We start from the raw sequence: 25,300 nt of genomic DNA on the forward strand, positions 1-25,300 counted from the left end.
GGAAATGGCAACCCACTCCAGTGTTCTTGCCTAGAGAATCCCATGGACGGGGGAGCCTGGTGGGCTGCCGTCTCTGGGGTCGCACAGAGTCGGACACGACTGAAGCGACTTAGCAGCAGCAACCTTCCTCCTCACCAGTGTGAAAATAGGGATCATGCCCTCTAGTGGGAGGCTTCCCAGGCGGCACTAATGGTAAAGAACCTGCCTGCCAATGCAGGAGACATAAGAGATGTGAATTCGATCCCTGGGTCAGGAAGATCCCCTGAAGGAGGGCATGGCAACCCACTCCACTATTCTTGCCTAGAGAATCCTATGGACAGAGGAGCCTGGTGGGCTGTAGTCCATAGGGTCTCACAGAGTCAGATATGACTAAAGCGACCTAGCACGTACGCCCTCTGCTGCTGCTGCTGCTAAGTCGCTTCAGTCGTGTCCGACTCTGTGTTACCCCATAGACGGTAGCCACCAGGCTCCCCCATCCCTGGAATTCTCCAGGCAAAAACGCTGGAATGGGTTGCCATTTCAAGGCAGGAAGAGTAAACGACATGCAAGAGAGTACTGTCAGCTCTTCTGAACATGTGTATCAACATGGGGTACAGCTGAACCTGGCTGTGGAACCCACTTCTTAGATGCCATAAGTCAGTGCCTTTTGGTGCCAGGAATCTCAAATCCCCTCCTCTCCTGGAATACAGCCAAGAGGGAAGCCTGTCTTCTTCCTTATAAGTACTGTGCTAGCCATAAAGATTTCTGCCCGCCTCCAAGCTTTACCTTCACTAGCATGGTATTTGGTGTGCAGTCACCTAATTTCAGTAGTTTTGGATTACCAGCAGGCCAGTGACTAGAATGTAGTGTCGTTGTGACCACAGGCTCTCAGGCTTGGCTCTCCTCCTAAGTACTCAGCAGTAGCTCTTCAGCAGCAGCATCCTATGAGGCTCTGAAAAATGTCCAGAAAAAAGCACCCAGCCATCCATATTCACTGGCAAGCACGACACCAGGCATATGGCCAGTTTGAATGGTATCGGGAAGGCATATGGAAAGATTCTTTTTTTTTCCTCTAACAGGCTTTAGAACTTCCAAGGGATCATTTGTTTGATTATCATTACATCAGTCAATCACCCAACTTTGACCCCCTACAATTTGCCAGGCACTGTGCCTGGCTCTCAGAGGAATAAAAGGAAATAAGACATAGCCCTTATCTCCAAGGATTGAAATTCAACAGATATGACAAAATACCTCACAAAATAATTACCCACAGCAGTCATGAATAGTGATAATGATGGCTGTTTTTGAAAATCTAAGAAAGGAGAGTATGGGTCAAAATCATCAAAGATGTCTTCACAGGGAAGATGAAGTTGGAACAGAATCATCTTGGGGTCTGGATTTATTTTGAGATGGGAATTAGGGAGCAATTGTATGAACAATGCTTTTTCTGGGAATGTTCATAGAAAAGTAGGCAATACAAATGGCAATAATATTGGTAAGATTGGTTAGGAAATCACTGCTTAGTCATGTATTTGACAGCATTCATTTATATTTGCTATCAGTGAGGCATCATACTAGAAGCCTGATATCAAGCAATGAACAAACAGACCAAGTTTTTGTCCTCGTAAAGCTTACCCTTTAGAGAGGAAGCCAATGCATAGAGATGTCAATGCATAAACAGTAATTCTAAAATGCATGGTGCTGTGAAGGCAATATTCTTCTATAGGAAGTTGAAGAACCTAACCTAGGTGCCCTGGGGATGACCACAACAAGAAGAGATACTTATTAAACTGAAAGCTGATGGATGACAAGGATCCAGCCACTAAAAGTGTTGAGCAGAAGTTCATTCCAAGTAAAGATAGTAGAATACAAGAAGGCCAGGAGAAGGCAAGAGTATGGCGTATTACACATAAGAGGAAGCCAGTGAAGCTGATTGCATGGTCTTAGTAATAACATTTTTGACTGACTTCTGATCAAGGGTTATGTAGAATTCTTGACATCTTAATATTGGAGTGTTCATGTAATTGGTAATTAGTTTGTCAGTGATGATTCTTACATATTTCTATAAATTAATTTGATAAGAAGTCAAGGCAATGAATACTGTCTTGATCATCCAAAATTTTAAAAAGAGTGTTATCAGTATACATTTATTTTCAAAAAATTAGATGCTTTGCACATAGAAGAGTTGGAAAACTTGATGGTATCAATATTTATGGGAATTTGGGTAATATAAATAAGATATTGATGAAGCAAAAAATAAGTTTTAGTTCAAATTGTAATGTACACTTTCCATGTAATAAGAGAGATGAGTGCTAGTAATATATTCATTCTTAAGATACTGAAAAATGATCACAATGTAGATCAATCTGTTATTATAATAGTGTTCAGTGATCTGTGAAAATAGTAGTGACATTACAGAATACAGTAAAATCCAGACTAGGCAAACATCTAAAGCAATTTAGATGGCCAACATCTTAAGCAGCTGACCTCAGGAATGCAAAAGCAACATTTTAAAAATTGTGTGAGTGTACATTTGTGTGGTGTGTATGTGTAAAGAGTTTCTTGACTCAACCTCAGATCTAAAAGTTAAAATAATGTCAATATTAATGTTTTGGAAGAATTAATCCAGAGCATTCTAATATATTAACACCCTCCAAATCATTTTGTATACATACTAAGGCTATTAATATAAAGAGGAATTTTTAAAACTTTCATTGGATTCTTACCCTTTCATTCTTTTATTTGTGATGATAATACTTGGAAGTTAAGAAATTAGATGACAAGAGTTGGACTTTATAGTCTGCCTTTTATTTAAAATGTTGAAAACTTTCATGAATTAAACCTCTTACTGCCCTGGGAAATCATAAAATGCACTCTAATTCCTGCAGCGCCTCCTGCCACGTTCTATGCTGGCCAGACATTTAGTTCTATTTTAAGTCCTATTTAAAATCCATTTATGTATAAAACAATTTAGATTCTCTGGGCATGTCTAAAATGCAAGCACTCTGGTACAAGATTGTGGAGTATTAATACCCTGCCAACTTGGGTCTTATTCAAATTATATTGAATTAGTTTGTGATTCTTTGATTTATTATCTATAGTTAGATTATCCCTATTTTTTTTAAATAGGAAGTCACACTTATTAGCATATGCATACACATAGAAAAATGAAGTGTAAAACTATGACAAGGTGCTCTAAATCTTGTAGCATCTGAAACTTTTAATGTTATACTTGCCCTTTTTATTTGACTCCATATGGTTTATCTTAACCATGAACACATTAAATGGATTCCATTGTGTCAAATGGTATTTTCAGTGGGGATAAGGGTGGAACTGTATGAGGACATTCTTTGTAGGGTTCTGTTTTATTTTGTTGACAGTAATATATGGTCCTGTGATTACCAGAATCTTTTTTGGTGATGTCATATGGGAAAGTTAGCATTTATTCTTCTTTAACATTTTACTAGATCTTTAGAGTGTTATAAAACGAGCATTCACTACTTAGTAGTTAAGCATTCCCTCTCTCTGTTTAATTAACGTATTGATCGGAACCAAATCTATAGGATCAAGCTTATTGAGACAGACTCTCTGTGCCTCTTTCAAGAGATCATTGCTACCCTCCACACTTTTCAGTAAATAAAATATGGACAAAACTGCAACATGTGGAGACTGAAGCATCCATTAAAGACTTTTGGCAATAGTACCTTAAATATATTTCAAAAATAATTCTGCTTTATTACTTCTTCTGTGCCATTGCGTGTAACGAGGATTTTAAAAAGACCAAATACAGCTTTCTGATTTCCATTTAATGGAAGAAGTAATAAAGTTTAATTGTATACTTGAGCACGGGGCGTCATTTCCAGTACATCTGATCAATAATTCATCGATTGCCTTTGGCTCAAAGTAATATTTGAAAGAAAATGCAGCCAGTGGGAGCTTATCTAGCTGTAGCTTCATCATCTCTATTAATTATGCTTTTCCCGAATTTGATCATTAGGCTACCAAAGTGACAGCAGATGGCGAGCAAACTGGACAGGATGCTGAGAGGACCAACATGAGAGCAGACTCCTTAGGAGAACTGATTAAGGACCTGGCCCGGGATGCAGGAGGTATTAGAAGAGTCATAATTTAATCATTGTTTCTCCCAATAGGAAAATAGAAAAAGAAGGATCGATGAAGACTGGAATTTCTCTAGTAAGAGCTGGCCTTTGTAAATTTGAGGGTCGGGTTTTTTAAAAGTGTTTTAATCAAGATATTCTAGGGCATTATCAGTTGAGAAGCTATGGCTTTCAGTGTTCAGTGTGTAACAACAGTCAGTGAATTACGAATTATGAGTGCAAACCAGCAATATATTAAATGCATTCCTTTGGAAACGCTCTGATTCTCGAGAAATATTGTGATCAAATATGATTAAATCAGTTAATGGGTAACTTCTCCTCTGCTATGGTGTTGTTTTTGTATTTAAAACTATTTAAAAGATTCTTGATTAAAAAAAAAATTTAATCATTCTGCTCAGTACCTTACAGCAGTACTTTAATTTCTCAAAATGACTTTTAAATACTTGGTTCTGGTTTTTAATGAACATCTGTTGCTTGGGATTTGGATGTACTGCCTTACCAGAAGCTTTACTGCATTTAGTCCACAATTCTCTAGGAGTTAACTGTTGGCATCCACCAATCTGATCTGAGAATCAAAGTGGAAGCCATTCTGGGGCAAAAACCCAAATTAAGAAACTCAAAGAAAAGAGATATTAAAAAAAAAAAAAAAAAAAAGCCCTCAAAAAAAACCAAAACAACAGTAGTTCTTAAATATCTATTAATACATCGTAAACATCCATACATGTTGAGAAAAATAGGAAAAAATGTTTTTTTTCTTTAAGAAATAAAACTATTCAATTCCTCCACAATGTTATACATTTTAGACGTTTTGCTTTCTAATATAGCCAAATAAATCAGGACATGAGAACCTTCAAGGCTTTCAAGATTCTGACAAGTCATTCTTAGGAATCACAGGCTAAGAAGAGGCAGGAACTTCCAGTGATCCCCCACAGCAAGAAACTGCAGAGTTTTAATCTGAGGCGCCATCTCAGGACCAACATGTCAGGATCTGGGACAGAAATTACTCCTACCAAAACGAGTTAACTCGTTAAGGTAGTTTCTCCTCAGCTAGATAAAGTTGTTGTGGTTTCCTTGATTTCATTTTCCATTAACTTTGTTTTTATTTGCATGTGTCCCCTACTCCCACCCCCCGTCAAAAAAAAAAAAGGAAAAAATCCCATTGCAGACAGAGCGGGTTCACTCTATCTGAATACCCGAAGGTGTTAGTACTCTAGGAGCTTTCCTTTTGCTTCCATCGTATCTCAAACATTAAGCAGCCTATTCTGGTATCTCATCCTCATTGTTTCAATCACACACTGCTACGTAAGAATAAATCCTAATAATACATGTTTTCGATAGACTCCAGTATCAGCACTGCCTACCTCTCTAGGCTGCACCATGTCCCAGTTTGTGCGTACCACAGATACACCAGCAGGGGGCAGAGTGGAGACAATATAGAACCCTGGCTTGGATCACCATCCAATCTATCAAAGGGTTATGTATCATGGAAGATGTATCCCACTCCCTAAATTTGTCTATCAGTCAGGTGATCTCATTGTGTCTGTCCAAATGGGACACCTTTTCCTAGTTCCTGTAACATGCCATGTGGATGGCTGTCATCCTGTACCTGAGGACAGTGTGACCGTCACTCTCTTCTTCCAGCACAAAAATGATAATCACAGCTCTGTATAAAACAGAATCCAGCTGTTAACATTTCATGAAAATTCAAATTTGTGTATGTCAGAGTTAAGCTAAGTCATTTCTGTTATATATATATATATTTCTGTTTTATATATATGTATATATAAAACAAGCTTGGACATTTAGGGGATTTAAAAAAGAAGAAAACTCACTAAAAGCTTTAAGTGTGTTATATACAACATACCTATACCTTTTTTTCCCTCTAGAAACCATAATAACAGTAGATAATCATCAGTATTTTTAGTTTTTATTAGTGGTAATAAATTGCTGTGGGAAAAGTGAATACTTCAGCCTGGCATTTGTCTATTTCAGTTTTCTTTTCGATAGATGAAATACTTTACTCATCCTATATTCCATTATAAGTCTATATAGAAATCGACTTCTATTAATCTAAGGCATTCTTATCTCACTACAATTTTATAAAGTCTACTTTGTGCTGACTTCTGACTCAATCAATAAAATGAATAAACTACATTTTATTCCACGCACTATTAGAATTAGTGAGCGAAGGTATATAAAACCAGTAGCATATGTTCTGACATATAATAGGACTTAAGAAATGCTGGACAGCTTTCTTTCCTGTTCCTCAGGTCACAATAGTATTAGCCATTCATGATAAATCTACCTGTTACAGGTTATTTTTCTCAGGTTCAGCATGAAAATTAGCTTTGTTTTTCCTGAAGAACTAACTTATTTGGCTTGTATGTTACAGGTACTGTATGCCTCTTAAATACTCCTTTTGATCCTGATGATTGGCTACTAAGATGCTTAACACCAGCTTTAGGATCCACTGCACTGGACATTACAGCTTGCCTTTCTGTCTAGTCACTCTTTGCCTAAAATGCATTAACATTTATATCTTTGCCCTATCTCCTTTTATCTTTATCTTGTTTTAAAGATATTTTAACCTAAATTCCCTTTGTAATAAGGTAGAAAAGATAATGAAATTAAAAGATGTGTTTATATTGCAAGTATTTTTAATACCGTTGGAAATATACTGAAGTAATAGTGAATATCTTGGAATAATAGACACTACATAACACATTTATCTTAAACATAAAAGCACTCATGAAAGTTCCAAATTCCATATATAGGAGTAATGGAGCAATGAGACATCTATAAAACTAATACTTGCTTTCTTAATATAGCATCATTTTGCTAAAGCAGTATTTGTGTGCCCTAATGATTTCTTCTGGTTGCTTGCACATTGCTTTAATTTAAAAGAAATTATATATCCATATTTTCCTTTTCTCCATCATTCTTTTTGCACCACATTCTTCTCTGGAGAAATTTAACTTTGAGATTACAAGAGAAATCATGTGATTGCATCTCCCATTCTCTGCTTCCTTGATAACACCTAGGATCAGAACCTAAATTCAATCAAATTTCCAAAAACATCTTCAAGTAAAACTCATTTATATGTTCATTTAATAATGAAAAAAACATACAGCCTTATCAGATTTAGAAATGGGGAATTATCCATTTCACTTAAGGAAATAATGTGAATGCAAAGGATGTCAGTGGTTACTTACATGCTACAAGCGATTAAAATCAATTGTACATATAGGTGTGCACTCAGACCATATGATGGGGCTGTATTATTGGTAGAGTGACGTCTACTACCATCTTTCCTGAAATCTAAAAATAGGAACCTTCTTACATTTAATCACCCAATATTTTGGCATGACTCCCACATAGTCTGTTGGACCAAGGTGCATTCTAATCAACAGTCCGTGGGCACCATGATTCCTTAAAAATTACATGTCCACGGTGATGTCTTACTAATCACAGTGGTAGAATCTTGAGAAGGTTCTTTGTCATACATCAAGGGATGACTATGAAGCAGACAGCCAGAAAGAGGCATCCTCATTAACTTCTAGGAGTAGCTGTAATTTCTACCACAGGGCTAAGACTGGCCATATTTGTTCTTTGAAACACCTGATTCAGATAGTTCTATAGATTTTAAACTATGACTATCAGAAATAACAGGTTGATTGCAGCAGCTTTTTAACCAAAGACATTTATCATTAAAAAAGAATTAGAAAGTTGCGTTTTGGAAAGGGTAGAAGTAGAGACTGAAACTCAGTTTCTTCCACTAACCCAAGATACTCAAACTCTAGGTGCATCGAAAATTCCTGGAGCACTTATTAAAACACAAACTGTTGGACCACACCCTAGAATTTTTGACCCAATATATCAGTGATGGGACCTGAGAATCTGCATTTCTAATGATCCCAGGTGATGGGTCTGATGTTGTTCATTTGAGGACCACATTTCAGAACCACAGCACTAACCCACCATGTCACACTTCTGCTGCTGGTCTGCTTGGCCTAACTTTGTGCACTTGTTTCAGAAGGTCAGTTCATACCATCTTTGAATAACTCTGACCAGTGTTAATCAGAAAAGTTTCTCCAAGACTAGAAAAGAGATTTGAAAATTCTTTAGATCTTAAAGAGGTCTTAGGGTACCATCTTGAATGATAGAAAATGGTCTCTTGGTCAGCCCATAGCCTTTATTCTGGGGATTGTCTTTGGGACTATTATAGGTATAAGGGCTCAGCAGACCAAAGAGTTGAAAAAAAAAAAAAAAACCTGTCTTCAGTTTGCTAAATTAATGCTCCATAGAACACACTTAGAACACACTTCAGGAAAAGTTGGTCTAAAACTAAGGTAGTACTGTGTACATGTTTCAATGCACCAATTTTTCAAATTTTTATTTGACAGAAAATTCTTTTTTCAAATGAAATCTTGCCCAGAACATCAACCTATAAAAGAGATTTTTGGCAGAATAGACATTATTTGTAGAATACCTGAAGTGCCTGGAGAATCCTAAGATTCCAAACAGCACAGTTTGAAACCCCATTTAGTGCATAATAAACACAGTGTCACAGGATGGCTGTTATTGCTGAAAGGTATCTTTGAGCCCTAATGTATAATACCTGTCCCTAGGCTGGGGCTCCTTTCCTCATTCCTTTGCACGAATCAACACAGAACTGTGTGGAAGTACAAGGTCAGTTTCATTTTCAGAGATCTCATCACAGATAGTGTTTCTCTACTCAGAGGTTTAAAATTGCAACTGATTGTGCCTTATCAGCAATGCAGACTTTGTATTTCCAGTTTCCAAGTATTAATGCTACATGTCTCATTTTTTACTGTCTTACCTGAAGAGAGTTTGAGCCACTTAAAAAGTAGAAACACTGTGTTTTAATGACTGTGTCCCCTAAAAGCAACATAATATGGAGAAATATGCCACATTTCCTTGTTTCTTATGGATTGGTGTAGCAACTGGCTCTCTTTCTCAGCAGGAACACCCGTGACAAACAGCGTTTCTCTTGGAGATGGTTGAGAAGAGCAGATGCTGGCTGCCTCTTTGACATGCAGCATTTTGTTTGCTAATTTGCAAAATTTGTTTTACCCCCTGCAGCTGTAAATGAAAAAGCTGTAAAACTAAATGAAACTCTAGGAACTGAAGACAAGCCTTTTGAGAAAAATTTGCAAGAGCTTCAGAATGAGATTGATCAGATGATGACAGAACTGAGGAGGAAAAATCTAGACACACAAAAGGAAGTTGCTGAAGATGAGTTGGTGTGAGTAGAAGCTCTATTATTTTTTCATTTGATACACTGAACTTTCCAAATTGTTGGTTTGAGTTTTCTAAAGTTTTCCATCTCACGTATCAGTAAGAGATACTTTTTATGCTCTTTATTTTTCATCTACTTAGTTATAATTTATCTTGCTCTAAAATGGATCAAAGGCGTGTTTATTCCTATATATAAATAGTCAAGTAAATTATCTTTTTTTTGGTGCTGTCCCTTCTGCAGCTTTCCAGGTGGCATTAGTGGTAAAGAACCCGCCTGCCAATGCAGGAGACATAAAAAATGTATGTTTGATCCCTATGCTGAAAAGGTCCACTGGAGAAGGAAATGGCAACACACTCCAGTATTTTACCTGGAGATCCCATGAACATGTAGCCTGGTGGGCTACAGTAGCCCATAGGGTCACAGAATTAGACACCACTGCAGTGAATTAGTATGCACACTTCAATTAGGCTAGTGGGCTTGCTTTATTAATTTCCTGTATTAGGGGCTTTAAAATTGTTGATTTTGTCTTAATGAAAATATTTTTGGATAAATAAAGTTAAGAATTTAGCAAGTCATCCTGTATATTTTGTCATCTTGGAAAATATTGAATAGAAGAACTGTCAAATAATACATACTAATACTATGAAATAAAGGTTGAGGATTTGAGGTTATGAATAATGATAGTGATTTTACTAATGCCAATGAGTGCCAATGGTTGTATACTCAATAAAAAGTACATTTTTTTTACATTTACAGTCAACTACAAAGTGATGGTGTTATTAATAATCAAATAAAATCTACTAAACTAGCAACATTAGCAACACCTGAAAACTTGTTAGAAAAGCAAATTATCCAACCCCATCCTAGACCTACTCAATTAGAAACTTTTGGGATGGGACCCAGCAATCTGTTTAACAAGTGCTTCAGGGGATTATCATGCCTGCTAGTTTGAGAACCACTGTTTTTCAAGTATTTAGCCTTTCTTAAAGGGCTCAAACAGTATCACTTTAGAAAAACCATTAAGTTGAATCCAGGAAACTCCTAGAACTCAGTTCAAAGGGAAAGAAAAGTAGATCAAAATTATACTAGCATGTCAACAGCATGGCTTTGTATTGTTTCTAACCAAACATATCAATATTCACATCTTGTATTCAAAGTAACAGAAAAAATATCTCATGGTTAATCATATTTTATTTTTGGTATATAATATACATGATAAAACTGATTTCATTAGCCAGATTTTGAGAATAGCCTGAGTTCCTTTCCAAATGATAATGTTATGTTATTAATAAATGTATAATGTGTGATTTTTTGTGCTTTAATTTTAAATGTTCTTGCCACTTTTCAGCTATCAGTTTTCAACTTGATTTAGCACACAGTCTGCTTTAAATATTGTCATGTTTTTCCATACTTCTAACGTTAGTATCTCTTTGTAACACTGTTTAATACCAATCAACTCGGAGGCAGTGACAGGGGCTTATTGTCTCTTGTTGGGGTGGGGTGTTTATAGAGCTGCAGAAGGCCTTCTGAAGAAAGTGAAGAAGTTGTTTGGAGAGTCCCGGGAGAAAAACGAAGAGATGGAGAAGGATCTCCGGGAGAAATTGGCAAACTATAAAAGCAAGGTTGATGATGCTTGGGACCTACTGAGAGAAGCCACAGATAAAATCAGAGAAGCTAATCTCTTATCTGCAGAAAACCAGAAAAATATGACTGCTTTGGAGGTGAGTCCTAGAGTTCTTTCGTCTGACGCTGGGAGCGTGGTGTAGGGGTTTGACTATGGCCAGGTAAGTCAAGTGGATGCAAGTTGATGCATGTTTATGAGATCAAGTTTGACAACCCTGAAAGAGGACTTCTAAGAAGCAGGACAGAGAATGATCCTTCCTTTTTTTTTTAAATTAATCATCACTGCTCATATAATCAAGTAAAATTTAGATAACTTAAACTATTTAAACATTTTAAGAACAGTGTGATACAGTGGAATGAGATCTTTGTTGGAAGTCAGAGGTCCTTGGTCTTAATGATAACTGTGCCACTAACTAGAATACAAGCCTGAGCAAGTCAAATTCCCAAAACACCAGTCTGTCAACCAGACAGTGAGTGCATTATACTAGAGTATATCTAGGGTTTCTTCAAATACTACTACCTTGATTTTACAATCTACCCAACGTAACCCATGAGCCATGGTTTAGATATGGGCTGCCATAAGTCACAACAGTGTCAAGAATTTTCTAATGGAAAGTGTAGTGAAAGTAAAAGTGTTAGTCACTCACAACCCCCATGGACTGTAGCCCACCAGACTCCTCTGACCAAGGAATTCTCCAGGCAAGAATACTGGAGTGGGTAGCCATTCCTTTCTCCAGGGGATCTTCCTGACCCAGAGATCAAACCCAGGTCTCCTACATTGCAGGAACATTCTTTGTCATCCGAGCCACAAGGAAGTCTGAGCATAAAAGAGGCAGCTAAGAGACCAGAACTTGGGAACATTTAGGTTCTCTTCTTTGCAACACGGTCTATGAAAATGATACTTGACAATCAGTTCAAGTCTGAGTTCTCTGCTCTCCTTTTCCTCAGCCAAGAGATAGTTCTTTCCTCTTGTCAATGTATGGCAAGAATCATCACAATATTGTCCAATTAAAATAAACTAATTTTAAAAAAAGAAATGATGGGCAGTTTCCACCTTTTTTAGAGCACTAATGAAGCTGGAACTGAAACAGATCCTTCCAGTCATTCCTTCCTCTCTCCCTCCCTCCCTTCTTTCCTCCCTTCCCTCTCTCTTCCCTTCCTTCCTTCGCTCATTCCTTTCTCTCTTTCTCTCTCATTTATTTCTTAATATTTAACACAAACTGATCACTTCCCAGGAGTGAATTCAGTACTTATGCTGGCACAAACCTCTGTGTGTGTGTGTGTGTGTGTGTGTGCGCGCGCGCGCGCGCGCACAAACTCACTTCAGTTGTGTCCTACTCTGTGTGATCCTGTGGACTGTAGCCTGCCAGGCTCCTCTGTCCATGGAATTCTCCAGGCAAGAATACTGGAGTGGGTTCCCATTTCCTATTCCAGGGGATCTTCCTGACCCAGGGATCGTACCCACGTCTCTTATGTTTCCTGCATTGGCAGGAGGGTTCTTTACCACTAGCACCATCTGGGAAGCACAGACCTGTACTTGGCATTTAAAAAAATAACTTCCTTGCCAGAAACAAACTTACCATTGTTCTTTTCAAAATATTTGACCCCAATAGATCTGAAGACAGCGCAGACCTTTTTCTCTTCTAACATAAAATTTTGCCTTCAGCTCTGAGTACTCTCTGGCATTTTTTATGCTCTCAAAACTGTTTGTGAAATGACAGTTGAATAAAGAAAAAAGTCTGCATTTTTTATCTATTCATTTTTCTCCATTTTCCTTTGGATTAAGAAGTAACAAGATGAATTAATTTTTAAAAGAATTTTTTTTTTCTGGGTCCCTCTCCTGGGACTTAGCCTTGTCATTTTGATGGAGGATTGAGAAGACTCACTGATGTATCTAATCTTAACCAATTTGGAGTCTGCTGACATCCTGGCAGTATTAAAGAAAAAGCACCGTCTTGTTAGGCAGGCTGCTGGGCCGCCTTTCTATCACAGGCTCCTGCATGATTCATCTTCCTTGGTGACACACCAGTGATGTAACTTACCCAGAGGTACACCACTCCGTTTTATGGCAACAGTTTAAGAAATTAAAATTACCTATGTGGAAAGTATAATAAGCATTTGGGAAGTATTTCAAGAAGAGTTATAGTGGCACAGTAAATGGTGCTTTTAGCTATTCCTTCATTTTAGTGATGTTTAAAACCAAGAGCCATCATTCTTGGGTACCTCTGGAGATGCCTGGAGCTTATGTAGTCAGTATTTAAGTGTAAGTCGTCCTTTTTGTGTTTTCATTTTATATGCCATGCTTAACTAAAGGCTTGTTTAAAACTTATTAGAGTAAATAGATAAAGTGACTAAATTAATATGAGTAAGACACAGCTTATTTAAAGCTGCTTGCCAAGGCTGATTAAGATTGATTGGCAAGGTTGATGCTAGACTGGCCAATAAAGAATCACCTGGATATTTTACGAAAGAGATGGGTGCCCTAAGCATCCACCCAGAAGCTGAGTTACCTGGTCTGGGGTGTGGTCCAGAATCCATATTCTAGAACATTCCCTGTGTTAGTGCAATTTGCAAAAGGTTTAAGAAGTGTTGATAGGTTGTATCCATTAGATTGTATAATTAGTTATAATTTAAATAAATGACTTCATTAAGTCTATGCCCACAAAAAGGTGATGCAATTAAGACCCAATATATTTTTTTATTATAAGAAAATAAGCATTTAATTTTTACTATGTAAAAACATTTATCAAGCCCCTACTAAGTTCAAGGAATGTAGTAAACAAAAACTGAGTATATCAAACACTGATATGCTCATGGTGTGGTCCTTGGAACAGCAGCATTAGCATCACCTAGGCACTTGGTAAGAATATAGGTCCTCAGGTTCCCCCCAGATCTATCAACTCAGAAACTGGGAGTTGGAGCCCAGCACCTGTGTTTTTTAAATCCTACCAATGATACAGATACAGCAAAATGGCTGTCTGGCGAGGCCTTACAAATAGCTGTGAAAAGAAGAGAGGCGAAAAGCCAAGGAGAAAAGGAAAGATATAAGCATCTGAATGCACAGTTCCAAAGAATAGCAAAAAGAGATAAGAAAGCCTTCTTCAGCGATCAGTGCAAAGAAATAGAGGAAAACAACAGAATGGGAAAGACTAGAAATCTCTTCAAGAAAATTAGAGCTACCAAGGGAACATTTCATGCAAAGATGGGCTCGATAAAGCACAGAAATGGTCTGGACCTAACAGAAGCAGAAGATATTAAGAAGAGGTGGCAAGAATACATGGAAGAACTGTACAAAAAAGGTCTTCACGACCCAGATAATCATGATGATGTGATCACTAACCTAGAGCCAGACATCTTGGAAAGTGAAGTCAAGTGGGCCTTAGAAAGCATCACTACGAACAAAGCTAGTGGGGGTGATGGAATTCCAGTTGAGCTATTTCAAATCCTGAAAGATGATGCTGTGAAAGTGCTGCACTCAATATGCCAGCAAATCTGGAAAACTCAGCAGTGGCCACAAGACTGGAAAAGGTCAGTTTTCATTCCAATTCCAAAGAAAGGCAATGCCAAAGAATGCTCAGACTACTGCACAATTGCACTCATCTCACATGCTAGTAAAGTAATGCTCAAAATTCTCCAAGCCAGGCTTCAGCAATACGTGAACCATGAACTCCCTGATGTTCAAGCTGGTTTTAGAAAAGGCAGAGGAACCAGAGATGAAATTGCCAACATCCGCTGGATCATGGAAAAAGCCAGAGAGTTCCAGAAAAACATCTATTTCTGCTTTCTTGACTATGCCAAAGCCTTTGACTGTATGGATCACAATAAACTGTGGAAAATTCTGAAGGAGATGGGAATACCAGACCACCTGACCTGCCTCTTGAGAAATCTGTATGCAGGTCAGGAAGCAACAGTTAGAACTGGACCTGGAACAACAGACTGGTTCCAAATAGGAGAAGGATTACATCAAGGCTGTATATTGTCACCCTGCTTATTTAACTGATATGAAGAGTACATCATGAGAAACGCTGGACTGGAAGAAACACAAACTGGAATCAAGATTGCCAGGAGAAATATCAATCACCTCAGATATGCAGATAACACCACCCTTATGGCAGAAAGTGAAGAAGAACTTAAAAGCCTCTTGATGAAAGTGAAAGAGGAGAGCGGAAAAGTTGGCTCAACATTCAGAAAACAAAGATCATGGCATCCGGTCCCATCACTTCATGGGAAATAGATGGGGAAACAGTAGAAACAGTGTCAGACTTTATTTTTTGGGGTTCCAAAATCACTGGAGATGGTGATTGTAGCCATGAAATTGAAAGACACTTACTCCTTGGAAGAAAAGGTATGACCAACCTAGATAGTATATTCAAAAGCAGAGACATTACTTTGCCGACTAAGGTCTGTTTAGTCAAGGCTATGGTTTTTCCTGTGGTCATGTGTGGATGCGAGAGTTGGACTGTGAAGAAGGCTGAGCACTGAGGAATTGATGCTTTTGAACTGTGGTGTTGGAGAAGACTCTTGAGAGTCCCTTGGACTGCAAGGAGATCCAACCAATCCATTTTGAAGGAGATCAACCCTGGGATTTCTTTGGAAGGAATGATGCTAAAGTTGAAACTCCAGTACTTTGGCCACCTCATGCAAAGAGTTGACTCATTGGAAAAGACTCTGATGCTGGGAGGGATTGGGGGCAGGAGGAGAAGGGGACAACAGAGGATGAGATGGCTGGATGGCATCACGGACTCGATGGACGTGAGTCTGAGTGAACTCCGGGAGATGGTGATGGACAGGGAGGCCTGTTGTGCTGCGATTCATGGGGTCGCAGAGAGTCAGACACGACTGAGCGACTGAACTGAACTGAACTGAATGATACAGATGCAGCCTTAAGCTTGAAAGTCACTGATGTTTATATGACGAATAAAACACCATCTCTGATGACTTCCAGTGACTTGTACTTAGTGCAAGATCCACCCAATTTAACTAGTCTGTGCCCTACAGAAGTTCTGTTGGAGGTTTGTGAAGGAAGGGCATCAAAATCACACCTGGATTTAGGAAGGGCTTCATGGACCAGACACGTGCTAAGTCGTGAAGCATAAGCTCTAATTGGTCAAAGTAGAAGAGGAAGAACATTGCAGAAATAGGAAAATAAATGCAAACACACAGAGGGTGAAAAGGGAAGACACTTGGAGAAATGTCAGTGATGTGATGGGACTAGAAAGACTGCCTGTGAACTAGTGAGTGGACAGAAAGCCAACAAAGACAGGGGGTCCAGAGCTTGAGTTATAGGAGAACTGCATTCTGAGACTGAGCTAAGGAATTTGGTTTTGTCCCGAAAGCTATCAGAAGCTATGGAAATATTGGAGTCATGAGTTAAAATTTTATTTTGGGAACTTTCTGAGTGGTTCATGTAAACTCAAATATTGATTTTGTATTGAAAATATTATGATATAAGACTAGGAAAGCAGGCAGGAATAATATACAACTGTCTGTTAGATGCCTACCATTATCAAGGTGCTGTTGGTAACCAGGGTGTTTGAGACTAAATAGAAATGATTCCTGGCCTCAGAGAACTTACAAATTCCTAAAATTCAGGCATTCTAACCTTTAATTGAGCTTCCCTGGTAGCTCAGATGGTAAAGAATCTGCTGCAATGCCAGTGACTTGGGTTCAATCCCTGGGTCGGGAAGACCTACTGGAGAAGGGAATGGCAACCTACTCCAGTTTTCTTGCCTGGAGAATTCCATGGACAGTGGAACCTGGGTTACAGTCCATGGGGTCTCAAAGAGTCAGACATGACACACTGTGATTAGTACGAGCTGAGAGAATCAAACACTAAAATGAGGGCATCATAGAAGTTGATAGAAATGATGGTACAGGATGAGCAGAAACAGAACTCCCAAAGTGTGATCTTAGGAAATGTCAAATAGAACAATCAACAGTCATTTGTAAGCTTCATATAAGTCTGTAGCAGAAGATGGCTCTGGAAATGGCCCAGTTCATAGAAGACTTTGAATGCAACCTTCTAGAACAGCACAGGGCTAGAAGGCCATTTCCAGTGATGGGAAAAAGGTAGAGGAGACTGTGGGCTGAGGGGCAAAAAGATGATCAATTCAATTCAGCAGAGTAACATGTATTGAGCATTCTGTCCCCAAAGGTATCATTATAACCTGGAACAGGAAGGATTTTGCGGGAAGTAAAGAATGAGTTGCTAGATAAAAATAGACGAGGAGATATCTTTTGTAGCTTCTTAATCCACCCCTCAAAAAACCCCAGCAAAAACAGAGAGTTTTAAACTTTACAAAGCTCTGGAATGAATTAAGATCTAATTAGAAGTTAAAAGTAGAAATATAACAACTTTGTTGTCTAATGAGAATCACTTAACAATATACTTGTGGTATATACTGGGAGAATTTGCTTATGAAGTTGCTCTGCCATGTCCAACTCTTTGCAACCCCATAGACTGTAGACTGCCAGGCTCCTCCATCCATGGGATTCTCTAGGCAAGAATTCTGGAGTGGGTTGCCATTTCCTTCTCCAGGGGATCTTCCTGACCCAGGGAGATCGAACCCAGGTCTCCCACACTGCAGGCAGACTCTACCATCTGAGCCACCAGGGAAGTCTGGGAGAAAGTTCTCTGTAATCACAAGCCCTGTTTTTGCTCCTCAAATGCTCAAAGCTTCCTATCTTAAGTATTTTATATCCTACATTCTTTTCTATCTATTCCCTCTCTTTATTTATTTTTATAGCACTCATCATTAAAAATATATTATACATTAACATTCATTTTTACCCTCCAGCCAAGCCATGAGCAGCGTGTTTTCTGGCTTGCTATATCTCCAGGGCTGAGAACAGTGTTGGGCACAAAGACAGAATAGAAATGTTCTCTCTCAATGAACAAAGTATCATAAAGCAAACACAAATAAATGTTATATCAATACTTTAATCAATATTTAGGCACTCCAGATAGATCCATCTTTCCTTGATGCAAAACTAGATTTAATTAGTGACTAATCTGACATTAGCCACCACTGAAATTGCCTTAATCCCTAGATCATTCCTGCTTCAGTGTGATTAAAAACACATTGTGATCTTTGCAGAACAATGGGTTCCCTAAAGTAACTCAAATAGAGCTTTTATAATGGATTCTTTACCAGCTGAGCTACCAGGGAAGCCCAGAAAGATTCTAACTCACTGCTTAATTGAAAACAAGATGAATGGAGCTCTTCACCTCACATATGGGTGGAAATATTCTCCCTTCTATTGACAGAGCATTTTAAGTTACCTTTATTCACAAATACAAACAAACCATGCTGAAGAAAGATTCCTGAGTGTCTACCCGTGGTCAGCTTTAAATCGGTTTATATAAAAGCTAAGGGCCAGAATTCATAGTTGTGGAAAAGAATGTCAGAACTTGAAAAATAAGATATGACTTGTAACCAGGAGCATCAGCACTGCCTCTCTATTTGTTGTTCATGAAGGGAGATTGAAATTTCTCTGATTTAGCTGGGGTGGGGAGTAGTTAAATGAAACAAGTCACAAGTACAAACAGAACTGTTTATTGAGGAAACTCTTCTAGGTACTGGAGATAGAGTGATACAAAGATTGTTTAAAGAAATTTATATTATAGTAAGAAAGTCACTAAACCAATAAATAAGTATATAATATGATCATAAACTGGAGCATACATGATAAGTAACATGTTCTCATCATATTGCTTGATGAATTCAATGTTACTCTTCGTCCACTAGGTATGAGAGAGACTAGGCCACTAGGCTCAAGAGACTATACATTTCATCCCATACTTATGCATGCATGTTGTGATGAATTGGTATTAATGATTGTCATTAAATAACTTGTACTTTTAGCAACTCTTAAAAGAAGCAATCAAGATGATTCAAGCTATATAACAAATAAAATATGATTATTTATGTTTCTATCATTTATGGCCACTCTATAAATATAATTCAGATAAATGAGTGCTAGGAAAAAGAAAATAAGGTAATTATAATAGTTAACAATTCTGTAGTGTTTACTGTGTGCTAGGTTGTATTCCAAGCCAATTTCTCTCAAATTTTATTGTGTATATCAGTCACCTGGGGTTCTTGTTAAATACAGATTCCAAGTTGGTAGTTCGCAAAAAGGCACTAAGATTGTGCATTTCTAAGAAGCTTCCAGGTGATGCCGATTCTGCTGGTCAGTGGGCCATATTTTGAGTACTGAGAGAATATATATTTTACATGAGGCTAAATGAAGGAAGTTTCCTCCCAGGCAGAGAACTGGGGAAGGGCAAATGGTGAAGGAAAGGCTCAGAGGCAGAAATAAGATGTGTGTACCAGTAGCAAATTGAAGTGATTGGTGAAGAGGTAGAGAAAGCAGGGTGTGAAATTAGCACTGTCCCAGTGCAAATAAATGTGATTCCCACAATTGGAAAGTCAGTGCTGTCACAGCTGAAGACCCAGACTCCATCCTCAGGTAGCTGTGGATGTTGTTTAGTTGCTACATCTTGTCTGACTCCTTTGCCACCCCATGGACTGTAGCCTGCCAGGTCCCTCTGTCCATTTCCCAGGCAAGAATACTGGAGTAAACCGTTTCCTACTCCAGGGCATCTTACCCACCAGGGATCGAACCCGTGTCTCCTGAGTTGGCAGGCAGATTCGTTACCACTGAGGCACCGGGGAAGCCCATCCTTAGGTAGACTGGGATTCACGTCTTAACTACCCTATGTGACCTTGGTAAATCACTTCACTTGTAGAATTTTCTATTCAGTTAAAAGATGATAAACACAGGACCTATAGAGCTAATGTAGAATTAAGTGAGAAAAGCTTATAAACTACCTGGCCCATACTGAAATTTAAATGAATATATAAACTATCATTATTATTTATCTCAAAAGGCATAAATGACAAGGCTTAAATTTATAATTGATGCAGTTAAATCCACAGGTAGAAAAAGGTGATTGAAAGAATGAGTCATAAACAGAAAGAAAAAGAAGGCAAAATTATACTCCGAATGGAGAAATAGCACCATTTCTTTCCCATTGATTTTACTCTTCGAGACTAGGAATGAGTTTCATGTGGTTTCAAGACAAGCTATCAGTTTCAAAGAAAAATTAGAGTCTGCTCTCTTTTTATGGAACAGTCCATTAAGTTTATTCTTCCATGTGAGAATTTCTCTTTTTTTTTGAAAAGTACATCCCCTCAGTTCCTTTTAAAATCCCACTTCTTCCAGTTTTTATAGAACTCCCATAGAATAAATCTGCTCACATTTATGCTCACAAAATATTCATTTGGACACAGATTCTGGAATTTAATGTCTAGTTCCAATGTAATTCAGCATACTTCCACATGCTCGGTAATGCATATTCAGCACTTACATTTCAGTTAAAATGGATGTCCATCTTGCTTTAAAAATCTTTTTTCATTCCTCAGCTACTATCACATCAGCCACCATTCTGTTGTATGACTTTCTCACAATAGGAGAAAGAAAGCACCTGTACAGATATTTAAAATAAAGTAAGGCTTGAAGGGTTGGCTGGGTAGTTTTTATCATTCTCATGTAATCTCATAGTCAACATGACATATCTTGATTGCAAAGCCTTGATCAGACAGCTCAGGAAAGCCAGGAATACAGGGCTAGATACGGTTTTCCCAAAAGGACATTTTGATGTTTGGTTTATACTGTCTTACAGAAAAAGAAGGAGGCTATAGAAAGTGGCAAACGACAAACTGAGAACACTTTAAAAGAAGGCAATGACATACTTGATGAAGCCAGTCGTCTTGTAGATGAAATCAACTCAGTTATAGTCGTGAGTATTTTATGAAACCCAAAGTTAAATGATGATAATGATGTAAGTGCTCTTGAATAGGAACCAGTGAGAAATTCAGTAGTATAAGCAAATATTGTTACTTTCTTTTGACTGTAAAGTTGTTTTTGTCTCATTCTATTGTGACCATGCACACCCATTGGTAACAATTAGAACTTCACATTATTCTCTCAGTAATGAGGGTACTCACACATTCACACCAACCTGTATTTTTTTTTTCACAATGATGAAGGGCATTTGTTATTCCTAGTACAGAACTTACAATCTGCTTTAGTATTCATATAACATTAGTTAAACAAGAAATGTAAAGCTACAAACAGACTTTCAACATGCTGTCTCACTCAGTAGATGCTAATATATGATGACATATGTAATAGAAGTACAAATAGTCTAAAAGATCCTAATGACTATCATTTATGCATTTAGACCTATGAAGTAGCATTTTTTTTAAAAAAGATTGTTAGGTTCTTCTTGGTATAAATTCCCTTCACATATTTTCTAATCTCTTTCATTGAATAATAGTTTTTATTCTCTATTCTTCTTTTTTTTTTTTTTTTTTGCTAGGTTAGTAAATTTTAAGTGTTCTAAAACCTAAGCATGTGTAATTATATCTCCAAGAGATGTTAATAAATTAGAGGAAGCGGGATTCACTTATTTAAAATGCCTTCTTTTCCCTACATATCAGTACGTTGAAGACATTCAAACTAAATTGCCACCCATGTCCAAGGATCTGAAAGATAAAATAGATAACCTCTCCCAAGAAATAAAGGACAGGAAGCTGGCTGAGAAGGTGTCCCAAGCTGAGAGCCATGCAGCTCAGTTAAATGATTCGTCTGCTGTCCTTGATGGGTATGTCATTTGTGGTTGGAAATGTCTATGTATCTTGACACTTGTCCAAAAGTTTTGACTAGCAGAAATGGTTGAGAGTTGCTTTCAAATCTTGATTTTTGTAATTATTAACATACAAACTGCATGGCCTTTCTGTGGAAAAGCCTAATTAGAAGGTGTGGACAAAGCTCTACTGGAGCAGCATCAAAAGTCTGAGTTAAAAGTGAATTCAAATATTGCATGGTGGGGAGCGAACATTGCCTTAGGCTACACTTAGAAAAAATATTTTGTTCTTTATTAGAGAGCACAGCAGTTGCCTTATTAGCATTTTAAATAGTTATATATAAACACACATTCTGCTCCAAATTTCAGTTTTATAATTTTAATGAAATCAAAACTATTTATTGTTAAAGGGCTGGCTTTTGAAAATGTGGTTGCATTGGTTCAGTTCAGTTCAGTTGCTCAGTCTTGTCCAACTCTGCGACCTCATGGACTGCAACACGCCACACCTCCCTGTCCATTACCAACTCTGAAGTTTACTCAAATTCCTGTCCATTGAGTCAGTGATGCCATCCAACCATCTCATCCTCTGTCATACCTGTCTCCTCTCTCCTTCAATCTTTCCCAGAATCAGGTTCTTTTCAAATGAGTCAGTTCTTCACATCAGGTGGCCAAAATATTGGAGTTTCACATTCAGCATCAGTCCTTCCAATGAATATTCAGGATTGATTTCCTTTAGAATGGACTGGTTGGATCTCCTTGCAGTCCAAGGGACTCTCAAGAGTCTTCTCCAACACCACAATTCAAAAGCATCAATTCTTCAGTGCTCAGCCTTCTTTATAGTCCAACTCTCACATCCATACTTGACTACTGGAAAAACCATAGATGGACCTTTGTTGGCAAAGTAATGTCTCTGCTTTTTGATATGCTGTCTAGGTTGGTCATAGCTTTTCTTCCAAGGAGCAAGCATCTTTTAATTTCATGGCTGCGGTCACCATCTGCATTGATTTTGAAGCCCCTCAAATTAAAGTCTCTCACTGTTTCCACTGTTTCCCCATCTATTTGCCATGAAGTAATGGAACCAAATGCCATGACCTTAGTTTTCTGAATGTTGAGTTTTAAGCCAAGTTTTTTACTCTCTTTTTCTCTTTCATCAAGAGGCTCTTTAGTTCTTCTTCGCTTTCTGCCATAAGTGTGGTGTCATCTGCATATCTGAGGTTATTGATATTTCTCCTGGCAATCTTGATTCCAGCTTGTGCTTTATCCAGCCCAGCATTTCTCATGATGTACCCTGCATATAAGTTAAATAAGCAGGGTAACAATATACAGCCTTGACATAATCCCTTCCCAATTTGGAACCAGTCTGTTGTTCCATGTCCAGTTCTAACTGTTGCTTCTTGATCTGCATACAAATTTCTCAGGAGGCAGGTCAGGTGGTCTGGTTTCCCATCTCTTTCAAGAATTTTCCACAGTTTGTTGTGATCCACACAGTCAAAGGCTTTGGAATAGTCAATAAAGCAGAAGTAGATGTTTTTCTGGAATTCTCTTGCTTTTTCCATGATCCAGTGGATGTTGGCAATTTCATCTCTGGTTCCTCTGCCTTTTCCAAACCCAGCTTGAACATCTGGAAGTTCACAGTTCACATACTGTTGAAGCCTGGCTTGGGGAATTTGAGCATTACTTTGCTAGTGTGTGAGATGAGTGCAGTTGTGTAGTAGTTTGAACATTCTTTGGCATTGCCTTCTTTTGGATTGGAATGAAAACTGGTGATTCCATACATAGCCTTTAAGTCTTTTTTTTTTCCCTTTCAAACTCCATGAAGGCACTACTATTTCAGTACTGCCCTGTGAAATAATGGCTTATTATAACTGGTATTCTTACATGGGTTCATGGGGGATGGGCCACTAGTGAGGTGTGTTTGACTAGTAAACAGCCTTCTCAATATAACTGGTTTGCTTCCCCTACAATTTGGGGATTGTTATAATAAAATAGGTGTATTAACCCCCAGAATAATTTTCATAAATAAATCTGGATTTAATATATTCCATGTGAAAGGTTCTGTTTCTAAAACTTAATATTCTTGATACAAAGGAAAATATTAATGTTTGAAGACCCTGGAAAAAATTCATATATAATTCATTTTATTATAACAGTTCTAGCTTGGTTATTTAGGAATATGAGTTTAAACTGAAAGCTACAATATAATACAATTAGTAGATACCTCACTATGATTTGGGATTATCATTATTATATTGGCCATGACCATTTGGAAGCCTTATTTGTTACAAGTAAGTTCTTCAAATATTCTTCGTTTGAGTACCAACTACTCTGATATTCTCTTTTTGGGTAATCCCTACAGAATCCTTGATGAGGCTAAAAACATCTCCTTCAATGCCACTGCAGCCTTCAACGCTTATAACAACATTAAGGACTATATTGACGAAGCTGAGAAAATTGCCCAAGAAGCCAAAGTTCTTGCACATGAAGCCACAGAACTGGTAAGAAACAAATAGTTCTATGTACTGAGGTGAACCTTTTCAAATGAGTTTCTAAACTAAAGTTCTCAAATTTAAACAAGCTCCAGAAAATCCTGGCAAATTAGAATATTAGTTTTAAATTATTTTCAAAGGCTCCTTTTAAACTTTATCCAAAATAAATTCTCAGTGTGCTATAATCATAGCAGAATTCTTCTCAGTTACATACTACTTTCCACCACTAATAAGAGTTGTATTATTATCCCAGATGACAAATAGGTTTGTGCCACCAACTCATAAAGGAAAATGGCCGAACATAAGACTCTGAAGAGGAAAATTTATCACAATTATTCCATATGTCTTCAATAAGGAAGTGCTTTGAATATTAACACCATTGCTTATAGTTACATATATAAGTTAATTCTATATAAAGTTTAATAATAAGGTGCATATTTTACAAAACATGCCAAATCATATACTTCTAAACTATTATACTATTTTTATCAGTTGAAATATTTGCCTTCAAAGCTACTTTTGGCTTCTGTCATTGTTCAAAATAAATTTACAATTAGTATTTTAGAGTTTGGGGGTTCTAGGTATAGCACATTATCTGAGTATCTTCAACAGTGACAAATTTTTTTCCTTTACATGTAGAGCAACATTTCATAAACAGGTTATGTTTGGTAAACCTTGGCAATACTCTTTAGGTCAACTTTCATTTCATAGGAATCACACGGTTAGTTTAAATGTTCAGAACCATCACTTATTCCTTTGGCTTGACACAAAATCCTCCAAATACATTAGAATTTCGGGAGAAAAAAACCTTGCCTGGACATTTGACTGTGAATGACATATGCAGAAATAATGGATGTTGAAGAAACAAATCAGTATTTGCTTCGGTATTTAGCACAAATGCTTTCTTGGATTTCAGAGATAGTAGAGGTATTTGCCACATAGTTAGACGGTTTATTTTATGGTCATAGTGAAAACATCATGTTCCATCAGCAGTTACTACTGTTTGGTTTCTCTGGGATGACTTTACTAATACCATGTGTTCTGTTTATTTCTTATTCAAAGTCATGATATAATTATTACAAAAACTTACCTGTGTTCAGTTATCCTTTCAAAATGAACCATTTTTCATATCTATTTTGAAGATCCTAATCTTCAATTTCACCATTTTCATCTGACCTAA

The 25,300-nt window shown here is 37.6% G+C and overlaps 1 protein-coding gene across 1 annotated transcript in view; it reads left to right on the forward strand.

Annotated features, from left to right (window-relative positions):
* LAMA2 (laminin subunit alpha 2) overlaps window positions 1-25,300 on the forward strand; it is a 677,618-nt gene that overhangs the window by 525,433 nt on the left and 126,885 nt on the right. Inside the window, exons 36-41 of the mRNA XM_052645506.1 lie at window positions 3,977-4,088; window positions 9,201-9,363; window positions 10,868-11,078; window positions 20,669-20,785; window positions 21,489-21,652; window positions 23,991-24,129. Coding sequence (XP_052501466.1) covers window positions 3,977-4,088; window positions 9,201-9,363; window positions 10,868-11,078; window positions 20,669-20,785; window positions 21,489-21,652; window positions 23,991-24,129 — 906 coding nt within the window. The remainder of the gene's footprint in view (window positions 1-3,976; window positions 4,089-9,200; window positions 9,364-10,867; window positions 11,079-20,668; window positions 20,786-21,488; window positions 21,653-23,990; window positions 24,130-25,300) is intronic.

The sequence above is a fragment of the Budorcas taxicolor genome, chromosome 9, assembly GCF_023091745.1.
Source record: "Budorcas taxicolor isolate Tak-1 chromosome 9, Takin1.1, whole genome shotgun sequence".
Taxonomy (NCBI): Eukaryota; Metazoa; Chordata; class Mammalia; order Artiodactyla; family Bovidae; genus Budorcas; species Budorcas taxicolor.